Source organism: Lonchura striata, chromosome 5 (assembly GCF_050655825.1).
Source record: "Lonchura striata isolate lonStrDom1 chromosome 5, ASM5065582v1, whole genome shotgun sequence".
In the NCBI taxonomy this organism is placed as follows: domain Eukaryota; kingdom Metazoa; phylum Chordata; class Aves; order Passeriformes; family Estrildidae; genus Lonchura; species Lonchura striata.
In genome coordinates this window covers 36,445,661-36,460,775 of record NC_140707.1, presented here as the reverse complement: position 1 = coordinate 36,460,775, position 15,115 = coordinate 36,445,661, and the positions used below count along the sequence as shown (strand labels likewise).

Sequence of the window (15,115 nt, the reverse complement as noted above, 5' to 3'; positions counted from 1 at the left end):
ACCACTTGAAGATTGGATACTCAATCTGGATGTTCACTTACGTAAGCACAAAACAATTCAGTTGGTGATATAATAATTGAACAAATATATGTCTTTCATTAAATTAATGTGGAATTTGATTCAGGTTTTGTAGTAAGATGTGATAGAAACCAGAAGAATCCTTCAGAAGAACAATTAATCTAAGTCTGACTGTTTTAATTTGAGCAACCTGTTCTAGTGAGAGGTGTCCCTGCCTATGGTGGGGGTTGGAACTAGATGTTCTCTAAGGGCCTTTTCAACCTAAACCATTCTATGATTTTGTTCTCCACCAGAAGTAAAAACTTGATATGTTTGTTTGTTTGTAAATATTTAAGATCTTGACAGCACTTTGATTTATGCAGTAACAACTCTGGCTTTGGAAATCACATACCTTTCTCACTATTATTTTAACAGTGATGGCATCTTTTGTAGTCAAAGAAAAGTAAAATTTGACTTGGCAGAGCTATTACTGTAACAGTTGTTACGATGTCCTTTGTAGTTGAAGGAAAAGAAAACTGCAGTTGACAGAGCAATGAAATGTTTTGATACCTTTGTTTCTAGAGTATGTAGTATGCAAATATTGCAGGGGGGTGCATTTGGCTTTATTAAGAATCTTAAATCCAGAGAACAATTAAAAAAAAAAAATCAGGTGGACAGTTTCTACTAGTTGAAAAGCATAATGCTAGAATACGTTCTAAATTTGTAAATATTAAAAAGTATGTTGCAAGTTGCTTTTTTTGTATTTTTATTTAATGAAATAACAGTTGCGCTTCAGAAGGAAAAGGTTTTGTAGCTCGTTTGCCAACAGGTAACACCTATATTTTCAGTATTGAAAGAGCATTGCTGTAAGGTAAAGGAGAAATATTAGAAGTACTCAGACTGTAGCTGTGAACTGAATGGTAAAAACAACAGAGATATTTTTAGTACTTCTTTCTTTTTTGGAGTCAGTTATTATATATATATGCCTTCTGTTCAGGGCTAAACATGTTATCTTTAATAATGATGAAAGCTTACTTAGTTGCTTGAGGACTGTCATCATAATACTTTGAATTTCTATGTCACCACTTGGATTATCATACTAGGTTAAAACAGTGCTTGTTACTATCAAACAGCAACCAACAAAATCATAAACCAGAAAACTAAGAATCTAGTTTGTGGCTGTGGTGGAAAGTTGAATGACAACTTCTCTTTGTTTACTATGCCTGTTAAGTGCAACCCAAGCTTTTGCCAAGAATTGTCTTGGTAGATCTGTCTGCTCCCCAGGTTTGCTCTTTTCAGAGGAGTTGTGGTGCTGATGGCCATTGTTTCCTTTCACAGCTGTGTGTTCAGAGGCACCTGTGCATGAGGAGAAGTTTGTTCTATGGCCTCAGAGCTGAGTGCCAGGGAGGATGGCAGCTGCTCAGAGCTGGCAAAACCCCTCTATCTGCAATACCTGGAAAAAGCTCTGCAACTGGATCAGTTCCTACGACAGACATCTGCCATCTTTAACAGGAGTATATCCAGGTACCAAAAGCTTTTCTACTTTCCCTTGGGAGTGCCAAGGAAAGACAGGCATTTTTATAATACTGTTCCCCACCAACACCATATTAAGAATTTATCTGTGACTTGTTCATTAGAAACTCTTCTGCTTTAAAGGAGGAGAGGTCACTTAGATTAGAGAAGAGGAAATATAAAAAATACTATTAAATTTAATAATAAATCTAGCATTAGCTTTGAGTTCCTGAAGCAAATTTTTTCTGATTTCTTCTCTCTGGTGGCCACTGACACCAGAAGTTTTGTCACTGAATGAAGTTTTGTTCAGTGGAGATTTAGGCAGGATATTAGGGAAAGGTTCTCTATCCAGAGGGTGGTTGGGCACTGGAACAGGCTCCCCAGGGAAGGGATCACAGCACCAGCCTGACAGAGTTCAAGAAGCATTTTGACAACACTCTCAGGCACATGGTGTGATTCCTGGGGATTCTCCTGTGCAGAGCCAGGAATTGGACTTAAAGGCTTTTGTGACTCCCTTCCAACTTGGGATATTCTATGGTTGTATGAAAGATTTTGGACCATGCTTCTCTCAGTTCATAGTGAACTATAATGTGCTACCAGCTCATGTACAAATTAGTACAATGTTCTAAAGTTCTTTTTTTCTAGCTAGTGGCCAAAACTTTCTTTGTCTGCAAAAAGTAGAAAGAGGAAGGGCTAAGTATTATTTCAGGGACACTTACAGCCTTTAGTCATAAAAAAAATGGAAAGACTTATCAGATGCAGGATTTGTGTAAGTTGTAGCAATGAGGCATCATCAGTGTGTGTTTCTGTCCCAAATCAAGTACATATTTCATTTCATCAGTGTTTCAGAATTGCAGAGTTACAGAACTGGTAACAGAATGGGCAGCAGATAACAGATATATTTATAAGCATGTATTAAGAGCCACAAAATTATTAGAAAAGGTGTATCTGGGACATTTCTCACATGTCTCAGTGAGCATGACAATATTGTTCTTTGGTTTGACTTGCGTAGTTCATGCTTCTAAAACTAGACACCTAGTTAAAGACTGGAGGGGCAGGTTGATAACATAGCCAGGCTGATCTCATGATTAACTATTGCTAAGGGGTTAATTGGGAAATTATTAACAGCAATATTTCTAGTGTGTAAAATTACATCTGAACCTGTCTCAATTCTCAAACCTTTAGACAAATGCCCTTATGTAAGAAAGTTGGATGGACATCTTCTCTTTTGAATATTTTCCTGTCATTGCCACTGTATTATGGATCTTCTTGCAGTGATGAAAGTGAAGATGGATTGGATGACAATCCTTTGCTGCCTCAGTCTGGGGATCCCCTGATGCAAGTTAAGGAAGAGCCTCCAGACACCTTTCTTGGAGAGTCTTCTGGAGCAGGGAATTCTGGGATGCTGAACACACATTCCCTGAACGGAGTACTTCAGCCAGGTAGGCATGTACTGGGTTGAATCTCTGCTTTCTTTGGGTTAGTCTGGAAAAGCATTATTCTTAAGAACTTCATTTTTTATTTTTTTCTGTAAACAGAACCAAAGTCTGAAAAAGGGAGCTTGTATAATTTTTCCAAACTGAAGAAAAGCAGAAAGTGGCTGAAGGTAAGAATGTGGGAAAGAAATGCAGCTATTGTGGAATCTGTGAGTAGAGTTACCCACCTAGCTATTCTCAGTCATTTGCCAGCAGTCCTGGCTAACCAGGCGGGCCCCAGTTGACTGAAAGTTTGCAAGCATGACAACCATTTACAAGAAAAGCTGTCAGGAGGGCGTAGGGACCTACAGAACTGTCAGCCTGTCCTTGGTGCTCTGTGAAAGGTTATGGAGCAGATCATCTTGAGTGTCATCACGCAGCATGTGCCAGATAACCAGGGATCAGGCCCAGCCAGCATGGGTTTATGAAAGTCAGGTCCTGCTTTGTTGGAATCTGAGGTATTGATGATTCCAAGTTTGTAGAAAGTGTCTGTCTTTCTGCCCCGTTGTCAAAGAAGAAGCTATAATTTGTCTGTGCTGGTTTTCAAGGTTGTTTATTCTTGTTTATCTCTAACATGTTCTGCTGCCCTGCCGCAGGTCTGTCCTGCAGGGCAGCGTGTGGGGCTCTGCCCCTCAGTGGGATGTTACAAACATTATATACCAGAAACTACCTGTGCTGTATTTACAATAACATGCCAATATCTATCACCTACATTTAACATTGTGTCCCCAGCCTAAACCAATAGAAAAATGCCAACACTACAGTGAAACAGGGAGGGCATGTAGAAGGAGAAAAAGGACAAGACTCACCCAATTTCCTCCATCTTGTCCCCTTTGAACCCCTAATCTAGAAACTTAAAATTTCACTTTTGCACCCGTGCTACACTTAATTATTACTTACATCAAAAACTCAGAGCTTGTAATTTATCCTGTAAGATTGAAAACTCTTTTCCATGGACAGAGATCAGAGGCAGTGTCTCTCGGGGCTCTGTCCAGGGGGGTTCCTGATCCCCTGCCAGGGTCCCAGGCCTTCCAGGGCAGCCAGAGGGAAGCCCTGGATTCTCACAGTGCTTGACCAACCTGATCATATTCTGTGACAAGGTGGCCTGTCTAATGGATGAAGGAAGGTCTGTGGATGTATGTCTAGACTTCAGTAAAGCCTTTGACACCATCTCCCACAGCATTCTCCTTGACAAGGTGGCTTTTCACATTTGGATGGGTGCCTGGTTTACCAGGTGAAAAACTGTCTGCATGGCTGGGTCCAGACAGTGGTGGTGCCTGCAGTTAGATCAGCTGGTGGTAGCTCCAGTGGTGATCCCCAGGGCCTGGTCCTGTTTATTGTCTATTTTCAGTGATCTGAATGAAGTGATCAAATGCACCCTCAGTTACTTGTAGACAAGTTGGGTGGGAGTGTTGATCTTCTGGAGGGGAGGAAGGCTCTGCAGAGGATTCTGAACAAGCTGGATCATAGGCCAAGGCCAATTGCATGAGGTTCAACAAAGTAAATGTCCTGCCCTTGGGTCACAACCACCCCATGCAGTACTACAGGCTGGGGGAAGTGTGGCTGTAAGGCTGCTCAGCAAAAAAGGACCTGAGAGTGCTGGTTGACAGCAGTGAACATCCAGCAGTGTGCAAGTAGCCAAGAAGGTCAATGGCAGCCTGACCTATATCAGCAGTAGTGTGGCCAGCAGGACCACGGCAGTGATTTTCTCCCTGTACTTGGTGTCCTGGTGAGGCCACACCTTGAACCCTGTGTCCAGTTTGGGCCTCTCACAATGAGAAAGACATTGAGGTGCTGGAGCAGGTCCAGGGAAGGGCAGTGGAGCTAGGGAAGTCTCTGGAGCACAAGCCTTAGGAGGAGCAACTGAGGGAGCTGGGGATATTAAGCATGGAGAAAAGGAGATTTGGGGGGGACTCCCTGGAGGGAGATTGTAGTGAGGTGAGGATGAATCTTCTCTCCCAGATAATAAGCAATAGGGCAATACAAATGGCCTCAAGTGCCAGGGGAGGTTTAGATTGTATAATAGTAAAATTTTATTCACTGGGAAGAATGGTCAGACATTAGAACAGGCTGCCCAGGGAAGTTTTGCAATCGCTATTCCTGGAGGTGTCCAAAAGGCATGTGGATGTAGTGCGTGGGAATGCAGTTTAGTGGTGGACTTGGCAGTTAGTTTACATTCAGAATCTGAATTACTTTTAAATTAAACTAATCTATTGTGAAATGGAGATTTGGGACTTGACTGAAACTTTGTTTTTAAATTGAACTCAGTACAAGGTCTCAGTGAGGATGGCAGAAGAGAGTGGAATGGTGGCTCTATGCTGTCTTTGCCTTTTCACTGTATTGTAGGCATCTCAAGTTAGCAAAAGCATGTTGCCAAGCGGTTGAACAGGAGCCAAACTTACAGAAACTGATGCAGGGAGAAGTGGTAGAATAGTGGGACAGACTACAAATGGGGTAGGGAAGCACCTGCAAATGACACATCATAAAATACCCCTGCTGTTACCTGTCTTTTCTCACTGCTGCTTTTCTGAGACCACAGACAAAGTGGACTAAAATGATTTAACTATGACAAACTAACAGAAAACTGCTTTCCTCCAAATCAGAAAATGCATATTGAGTTCACTGCTATACTGGTCTACTCCTCAGAAAACTATTTTCTATGAGTCATTTTAGATGGACACGTTGTAAGTACCAAGTATTGTTGGGTGAGACCCACACCTCTTTGTTAGGTATAGGCTCAAGAGTGCTTTGCATAAATAAACAATTCAGCACAGGGACTTGGGATTGTTAAATTCGTTTCCATTTATTCTTGTTAGAGTATCCTTCTGAGTGATGATTCCAGTGACACAGATTCACCAAGTGATGAGGATGGAGAGGAGGAAGAAGAGTTTTCTCTTTCAAGGGAGGAACTTCATGATATGCTGCGATTACACAAGTATAAGAAATTGCATCAAAGTAAATATAGCAAAGACAAAGAGGTAAAAAGTCAGAATTTTTACATTTTCTTGATTTTTATTCTTTCTTTTAACCGCATTATTTTGACTGCTCTTATGTTTTTGTAAAAACTCATAATTTAGTGAACTGGAAAATACACTGTTTGGTAGTCAGTAACTACCTAACAGCACTTTTAGTCAAGGGTTATTTAATGAATTCCATACATAGAATGAAAGATGCTGTGAATCTGTCAGTAATGTATGTATCTAGTACTGGCACATGTTATATATGGCTTCCACAATGCTCTGTCCCAGTCACTAGACCAAATACAGATTTGGATGATATATATGCAATGTATATGAAAACGGAGATGCTGCAAGTTAAATTCTAATACAGGTGGTAGCTGCTATTCGAAAGTATTTATATCATAATTGAAGTGATGAATAGTAAGGTGATGTTTACAGTCTTTAAAGGGAGTACCTAGTTTACTACCTTGTCATTTTCTGTCAGGATTTGAGGTTTTACTTGACTCTATTTCTTTCTTTTTACCTTCTTTTTGTTTGTTTTGGATTTTCTTTTGATATTCTTTTTGTTTCCCTTAGAAGAAAATAGTCTGCAGCATTTTTGTAATTTTCTTAATAGTAAGCCAAATTCCATGGCTGCTTTGATTCTGATAATGTATTTCTTCAAATTATAAGGGCTTTTGCAGAAATGGTCACTGCTGATTTGAATTGCAGCAGAAAGTCTTAAATTAAGGAGGTTATCCTATTCTGTTATCTGAGAATGTGTCGGAGGTTAAAATTTGTCTTCTTATTTTATATTATTTTCAAATTTCTCCAGAAGAGTGAAGAAGTATTTTCCCACACAGGTCTTTGCTTCTCTCTACTTCTTTCCTTTGTTTACTTGTGAAACTCTGAACCAATATTGTGTTAGCTTCTTGAAATACTGCATAGCTACACTAACATTCATGCACCACATTTTTACACTGGTCATAATTTTGTAAGATTTTACATAAATACTTATTTCCAGACTCATAAGAAATAATACCCAGTGAAAGCAACCAGTGAGTGTATTGTTGGATTAACAGAACACAGTTATGGAGGGAGAAGAACATATATCAGAAAAGTTTGTTTATGCTTGTGATCTCACTTTTCAAAAATACTCTATTATTTAGAAGTATGCTTAGGTTTTAAATACTTAATTTCTGAGCAGTACTGCCTTTAATTTGCCTGTTCATGTGTAACCTGTGTGGAGTTTTTCACTACTTCATTTGAATAATGCTGGGCATATATTGGCATTAAAGGAAAAATGCTGAGGCAGCTATATTTTTACTTGACAATCTGAGTGTTCAAGTTGTTTGTCTTTATGAAAATCTTATAAATGCCTTTATTTTTAAACCCATCCTTTTACATCCTTCGGAATGATAAAGTAGAACATGTATGTAATTTGGGAATACAGGCAAAACAAATGTTAGGACCATAATTGGACCTCTTCATGTAATGTGTTGTCTTGCTGGGTAGCACCTGTATGGAAGACAGAGAAGTGTTTTGAAAGTGCAACCTTCACTGTGTCCTCTTCCCTCTTAACCAGGTGGGCTTGGTTCCCAGTGCAGAACTTGGAAGCCAGCCCTGGGAGCAGTTTCACTTTAGACACTCTCTGATAGTTGATGACAAATGCAAAATATGGAGAAGTGCATGCTTCCTGATCTCTTCTTTATGTTCAGGATCTGAGCTTGTTTAGGGGCTGTCTCTGATACCTGCTCACTCTCCCCTTCAGTTGCAGCAGTACCAGTACTACAGCGCGGGGCTGCTCTCTACCTACGACCCCTACTACGAGCAGCAGCGCCACCTGCTAGGGCCCAAGAAAAAGAAATTTAAAGAAGAGAAAAAAATAAAAGGTAAAGTCACTATCCTCATGCTTTTAAATGGCTGCCATAGTTTAACTTTCCTACACTGTTTCCTTTGATTAAACCTAAATGTTCAAGACTTGTGGGTTTTGCAGGGAAATACCAAGTTCTGGCAAAGAAAAATGTATTTGAAAAATATTATGCTTTATCATCTGGTTTCTAGAAAGCTAAGGTGGAAAAAAGGTGTGTGACTGGAGAGTTGATGGCTTAAGATTTTCTTTGTGGACCTTATTCAGTGGTTTGGAATCCATAAGCATTGTTTCATATCATGGTCCATTTTCTCAAGAGTATTTTGAAAACATTATAGGTCCTTGAAAAATGCAAGAACTTACCCAGCACCTGCTGCAGTTATTCCTGAACATGTAGTTTTAGTGATCAGGAAGTTACAGGGCGTGAGTGTTTCAGGAAAATAGAGGGAACTTGGAGTTTATGTTTGATGTCAGTTAGTATAGAATTATACCTCTGACATAACAGCTGGAGTTTCTGAGATGCACATTTGCCAGGAAGTACAGTTTCCTTTCTTGTTTGGGCTGGCAGTAGTTGTAAATCTGTAAGGAAGCAGAGGCTATGAGCTGTCAATGTAAGGTGAATTCTCTTAGTGTAAGTACTTAAATTTGAGCTGTGTTTTAAAGGCATTATTTCAGGCTGGCTTCCATTCTTTTTGCAAGTTCCTTTAACTGTGGTGTTTTTTTTCTCCATTAATCTTGCAGCATCCATAATTTTGCATACTCACAGTGAACATTTTTAATATTTTATACCAGTATCAGTTTCCTCTGAAAACTAGTATGACATGACAACATGCCAATCTCTTTCAATGCAGTCTTCTCTTTGTTGAGAAGTTTGCTTTGAGACTTATTATACCAAATGATTATGTTGTCACCTTTAAAAGTCTTGCCTTTATGTATCTTCAAGTAGAATTTTGCTGCAAAGCAAGAAACATGCACCAAGTCCAAGACATTTTAACTCTAAAGGCATGTTTCCCTGGGTGGAAGTAATTGCATTTCACCCCTCTATTAAACAGGAAAATCTTTCCATTATAAATTAATGAGGAAATATCTAAGAGTATAAATTAACTGTACCAGAATTGGGAAACATGGATAAGTTTGACTTTTTTGTTGGTTCTACATATAGACTGATTAGGAAAATTTACTCAGGAAAGGTGCCTGATTAAATGTACCCAAAAAATAGAAATGTATTTTTATGATTGTTTTTGCCATGCAGGTAAGTTGAAAAAAGTAAAAAAAAAGAGGAGACGGGATGAAGAACTCTCTTCAGAGGAGTCACCACGACACCACCATCATCAGACCAAAGTTTTTGCCAAGTTTTCCCACGATACACCACCACCTGGGTCCAAGAAAAAGCATTTGTCTATTGAGCAACTTAATGCACGTCGGCGCAAAGTGTGGCTTAGCATTGTTAAAAAGGAGTTACCAAAGGTGAGCTTGGCTAATGGCAGTAGATCAGTAACGATGCCAGAAAATGAAATAGCAAATCAACTTAGTGGGGACTTGACACTTAGAGTAAAGTAAGACCTGATTTTTCTGGTGGTCATTAATGACCTATCTGGAATTCTGTAATCCATAAGCAACGTGTAGTTGAAATATCACCAGTGGTACCTAAAAGGATTATGTAGTGCTTTGCCATGGCTATTCAACCCTCGGCAATGAAAAGTGCAATAAGCTCTGGCAGGTACTCACACTGATCTATAGAATGGCAATATAGAGCAAACCAGTATCTAGGTTTACAGTAGAATTCAGAAAAGGGTGTTTTAGTCACAGCACCTGCGTTTTTGAAACCTTACCTCAGAAACAGATTAGGGAAAAGTGTTTGTATCACTTACAGTACAAGCTTCAGGCACAATTGAAGCAGTAGGTTGGGTTCACTGTTGGGGATTTTCTGAGATAGTCAGAGTGGACCTTAGAACCTGCTTTTTGAAATTCACAGTTAGCAGACTTTGAATTCTAGGAAGTTACAACAAGTCATGACTGTATCATCCTTTATGAACTTAAAAGCTAAACAAATGATAATGTGCCGTGAGAGAGACCATATTTTTTCAAAATGTTAATTTTGGTCAAGTGAAGAACATGGGAGCTACATATATTCTTTACATCTTTGGGAAACAGTGGAAAATATTGTTGTCCTCAGTGATAAAAATGGAATAGGAGAACTCCGCTTTGCAACAGTAGTAATTAAAGAAACAATTGTGGAAAAGGAGGTGTTTTGCATGCATCCTTCAGGATGTGGAATATATTTAGGTATTCCTTCAGTAATTTAAGAATGAAAACCTGTTTCAGTCAAAATGAATACTTACAGGACCTATTCTCAATTACACAGTAGTGTGCATGACTGAAGTTGGTACATTTACCTGCTGAAGACTTGATAGTGATTTTTAAAAATACTGTGATGCCATTATCCCTTAACTAATTTACAGGTTGTGCTCTTTTACAGGCATACAAACAGAAAGCTTCAGCTCGTAACCTCTTCCTAACCAACAGCAAAAAGGTGGGTGGTGTTCAATTTCATGCTGTTTATTGTACTGGATGTAATAAGCAGTAACCTCTCCATGTTTCTTCTGTTTCTTACAATTCTGACTATACTAGCAGACAGTATAGGAGAAAGCACTGTATACAAGTGATTGTGATTTATTATAAGCCTTTTCATTTTTTAGTTGTGTTGTTTTGTCTTGTTTCATGAGCAACAGATGAAACAAGCAACATGAGTTCCTTTCATGAGATATTTTTGGCTTTTGAAAGATTTAGTTTATGCATACTAAATTTACTAATCTTTGATACTGTACATTAGTGGCTTGGTACACTTCAAATTTTGAGTTGCCCATCTATCCACTACTTAAAACCTGCTGTTTTTAAGCATTCTGGATTAAATCAAAGGGGCTCTTGGAATATTAAGTGCTTTAATTTGGATAAATATGTAGAGGGCCTGAGAATAAAATAGAACAGTTTTCAGCTTAAGTGATTGCAAAAGCAATCCATCTTCTTATGAGAGTCTTCTCTGAGAGTCTTCTCTGAGAATCAACATTGTTTCTACCTATAGAACTTTACTTACAAACACTGGGTAACAGCTTTCTTAGCACTTTTCAGGGGGTTATGCTCAGGTGTCTGATTCATTTCTATGGCTAATGATGAAAAGGTAATCAAGTATATATATGACTGAGAATTGTTAGAGACAAGGTGGTGTAGGACTTACCCTGTTCTGTATATACATTATTGAGAAAGGGAGCATTTTCTCTGTAAGGGATGCAGAAAATGGGACTTGCTTGTATGTTTAAGGAACTTGGCCAGTAGAATTTACATATTTAAAAGTTCCACTTTTTTTGACTTCATTTTGTTTTATCATTTGAAATCTGTATGTTCAAATTGTTGATGTGCAAATTTGGTGGAAGAAAAAACTGTCACAAACTCAAAAACCCAGCAATTTTGATCGCTATTACAATGATATCAAATTATTTCTACTTGACCAAAAAAATTGCATTTTCTTATGCTTCATGAAATAGTAGCAAAACTGTGGAATGCCCCATCACTTTTCTGTGTATTAATGTGAACAAGATTGTGTTCCATCAGTACTGCTATTGCAGTTTTCTTAAATATATTCTTGTTGAAGTGAAAAAACAACCCCAGAAAATTGTCAAGAAATAGGTGAGTAAGAGCTGTAGGTAAGCTTTGAATTTTGTTCTTCTGAGTCCCTTTCAAGGACCTATCCATCAGATCAGTTTTTTAAATATTATGCCATGCTGAAACTGTCTTCAGATTTTATATTCTCCACCATCTCAGAATGTTTTTGGGAGATTGCATTCTCTCATGCCATTTCAGAAGCATTGCTGCTGAGTAAAGTATCACAGGTTTTTTTTCTTTTGAAGTATCAGACTTAGTTATAATTAAATCTGACACTGTTTATTTCTGGCTTTCTTTACAATCTGCCCATTTTACCACTGTTCCCAAATCTTATTTCCTTTTAGCTGGCCCACCAGTGCATGAGGGAGGTCCGTAGAGCTGCTATCCAAGCCCAGAAAAACTGTAAGGAAACTCTACCACGAGCGCGTCGTCTCACCAAGGAGATGCTTCTCTATTGGAAAAAGTATGAAAAGGTGGAAAAAGAGCATCGGAAACGAGCTGAGAAGGAGGCTCTGGAGCAACGCAAGCTGGATGAGGAGATGAGAGAGGTACAGCAAAATGACAGATTGCTGATTTATAATATGCTGAGGAGACACAGAAGTGACTGGATAGTTTGACTTTCTAAAGCCATGGAATTCAGTTATTTGTTCTGTTTTGGTGCTATTCCACATGTATCTTCTGCTGTCTTATTTTTCTTTACATAATTACTCTAATGTTAGCAAGAGGTGATTAAAAAACCTTTCAAATTGCATAAATTCTTTATCACTGAGTGAAATTGAGGAAGGAATCAAAGAAGCTGGGCATGTTTCACAGACATACACAACACATTGTTGGTAAGGGCCAATATTTTGTGATGGTTTGTACATCTTTCTGGGTCCGGAAGGAATGACACTTTTTCATTAACATTGAATTTTTTTGTCCTGTTCTTTTTTTTTTTTTTTCCCTGCTGTAAGATGATTCTGTTAGTTATGTATGGGGCAGAGAATTTTTCTGTGCTTGCGGTTTTTTTGGCCAATTGATGACTTCCTGAACTCTATTACAGAGTAAAAGGGATTGAATTTAGGAGAGTTTCCTTGTAAAAGCCCTCTAGTGAAACTGTGGTTGTTATTTTAGATATGTATACCTGATATGAGGAAAGGTTGAATCTTAAAACTTAAATATAAGTCATTATAATGCTTAAATTATGCATGTATTTATTGTGTTTCTCTCTTGCAAATTCATTGGCATTTGGTAAAGTTTTCTGCTGACATATATTAACAAATTTTAACTGCAGCATTTTTTGCCAAAGCCTAAGGGTGAACAGAGCTTCTGCAATGCCTTGTGGAATGCTGAGTAATGATAATATCTCAACTATATTACCTATTGATGTGCTCATGTGTACTACCATAATTCCCTCTACTAATAAGTAACAGAATGTGGGAGTGAGGTTGCCATGAGAGCATCTTAACTGCTGAGTTCCTTTACTATAGACCACTACAGTTGTGCTATTTTTTCTTGATATTTTAATTTTTCAGTGTAAACAAAACATTTAAACTTTCTTTTGTTAGATTATGGTGTTTTTTTCATGATTACTGAGCTTTAAAAAACTTTTAATTTACAACATTTTTAATATTTTAGTATAGATACTTATGTAGTTGGTCAGTGTTCTTATGTGCAGCTAATGTAGCACTTCACAAAGTGATGTGCTTAACATAATCTAGATAGATTGGTTGTTGATACATAATTTAGATGATTTTTTTTTAATTATATTTTTAACATTGAACTGTTCTCCTGTCTCTTTTCCCCCTTCTTTTCTTTTTGGGAAATGCTCTTTTCTTAGGCTAAGAGACAGCAGCGAAAACTGAACTTCCTGATCACACAAACTGAATTGTATGCCCATTTTATGAGTCGGAAACGAGATATTGGACATGATGGGATACAGGAGGAAATCCTGCGCAAACTGGAAGACAGCTCTACCCAAAGGCAGATTGATATTGGTGGAGGAGTAGTGGTCAACATCACCCAAGAAGATTATGGTAAGTGATTCATCTGCAGTCCTTTCCTTCCACTCTTTTGAAATTTACTGTACTTTGTGTGTTATTGTGCAGACCTAACAATTTAAAGCACAACATCCTTCTCTGCAAGAAGGACTGCTGCAATTATTGGACTTGATCTGTGTGTTTGGGGGTTACTGATCCAGAGCTCTAATATGGGTATGGTATTTTCAGATAGCAACTATTACAAGGCCCAAGCTCTGAAGAATGCTGAGGATGCTTACCAGATTCATCAAGCCCGGGTATGTATTTTTTGCATCCATGAAGAAGAAGAGCAAGCAAAGTAATTGGCAGAGGCCACAGCACCAGGATCTTTCATAACAGCCAAGTCAAATAGGTTAATCTGGGGGCCAGATTTGAATTTAATTCCATTGACACATTTTGTGTTAAACAAGTATAAAGCCAGAGTATACGGATTTGGGCTATAGAAACAGGCTCATTTTCTCTAAAATTTCTGGCGAGTAGCATGTCTTAATGTAAATTGTAAAGCCTTTTACACTACAGTTTCTTGATAAATTAATATATTCACCATCTTATGCATTACCTTCCTTTTCTTGTTCAGACCAGATCATTTGATGAAGATGCAAAGGAGAGCCGGGCTGCTGCTTTACGAGCTGCTAACAAGTCCGGTACTGGGTTTGGAGAAAGCTACAGTTTAGCAAACCCATCTATCCGAGCAGGAGAAGATATTCCACAGCCTACCATTTTCAATGGAAAACTGAAAGCTTATCAACTGAAAGGCATGAATTGGCTGGCCAACCTATATGAGCAGGTATATTAGTGCATCTTGCAAATTTTCATAACTTCTAGTATTATTTAAGTCACTAAAGTTAGCAAAAGAAATCTACTGTTTTTAAAAATACACTGTGTATAGTTGATCTTTAATGTATTTGGAAGAAAGAAAAATGTTAGGTAGGCCACGTAACATTATTTAGGACATAACAGCTTTGAATGGGGCTTCAAGTTCACTATTCTTCGTGTGGTTTATATAGCTGTTTATCACTTAGATCATACATGGAGGAGACTTTGCCTGCTTGGAATTGCATACTGTTTCAGGTTTGGGTCAGCAGATAAACTGCAGGCAGCCTTGTCCTTGTGAGTGTTCCCAGGTCACAATGGGATCATGAAGTGCGGAGAGGCTTAGGGGAAGAGTTCAACTGAGAGATGAATGAAATACAGTTGAGATCAATTACCTCTCAGGAGCAGATGCAAGAGATGATAGAGTTTCAGTGTTACAGTCGGGCTGTTCCCGCTCAATTCAGTAGTAACTGTTCTCCTAGTTCTTTGTAGCTTAAAAAGTAGTAAAGCAAAGGTGTTCATTTATGGATCTTTTGCAGGGCATCAATGGAATCCTGGCGGATGAAATGGGTCTGGGTAAAACAGTACAAAGTATTGCTCTCCTTGCACATCTGGCTGAGGTAGGTGGATTATAGCTTGTTCCTGGGTAGTATGCATGATAGAAGATGTATACTTTTCACATGTTGGAAAGGAATTTTGGATTATAAAGCTTAAATGTCTTAAAGAGTGTTTTATACATTATTTTCAGATGGAACCATTGAAATAGTTATAAATATGTATGTATGTCAACTTTTATTTATATTATAAAGTTTTCATTTATACATAGAGTAA

The 15,115-nt window shown here is 38.3% G+C and overlaps 1 protein-coding gene across 6 annotated transcripts in view; it reads left to right on the top strand.

Annotated features, from left to right (window-relative positions):
* The window catches only part of INO80 (INO80 complex ATPase subunit), a 64,920-nt gene that overhangs the window by 6,050 nt on the left and 43,755 nt on the right, over positions 1-15,115 (top strand). For 5 of the 6 annotated variants that reach the window (XM_021533451.3, XM_077784158.2, XM_085580270.1 and 2 more), the window contains 12 exons: positions 1,336-1,521; positions 2,785-2,951; positions 3,048-3,115; positions 5,801-5,962; positions 7,695-7,815; positions 9,046-9,260; positions 10,273-10,326; positions 11,798-12,001; positions 13,273-13,468; positions 13,661-13,728; positions 14,049-14,258; positions 14,824-14,904. In XM_021533451.3, coding sequence (XP_021389126.1) covers positions 1,379-1,521; positions 2,785-2,951; positions 3,048-3,115; positions 5,801-5,962; positions 7,695-7,815; positions 9,046-9,260; positions 10,273-10,326; positions 11,798-12,001; positions 13,273-13,468; positions 13,661-13,728; positions 14,049-14,258; positions 14,824-14,904 — 1,689 coding nt within the window. In that variant the 5' untranslated portion in view covers positions 1,336-1,378. The remainder of the gene's footprint in view (positions 1-1,335; positions 1,522-2,784; positions 2,952-3,047; positions 3,116-5,800; positions 5,963-7,694; positions 7,816-9,045; positions 9,261-10,272; positions 10,327-11,797; positions 12,002-13,272; positions 13,469-13,660; positions 13,729-14,048; positions 14,259-14,823; positions 14,905-15,115) is intronic. The other variant, XM_085580273.1, reaches the window with a different exon arrangement.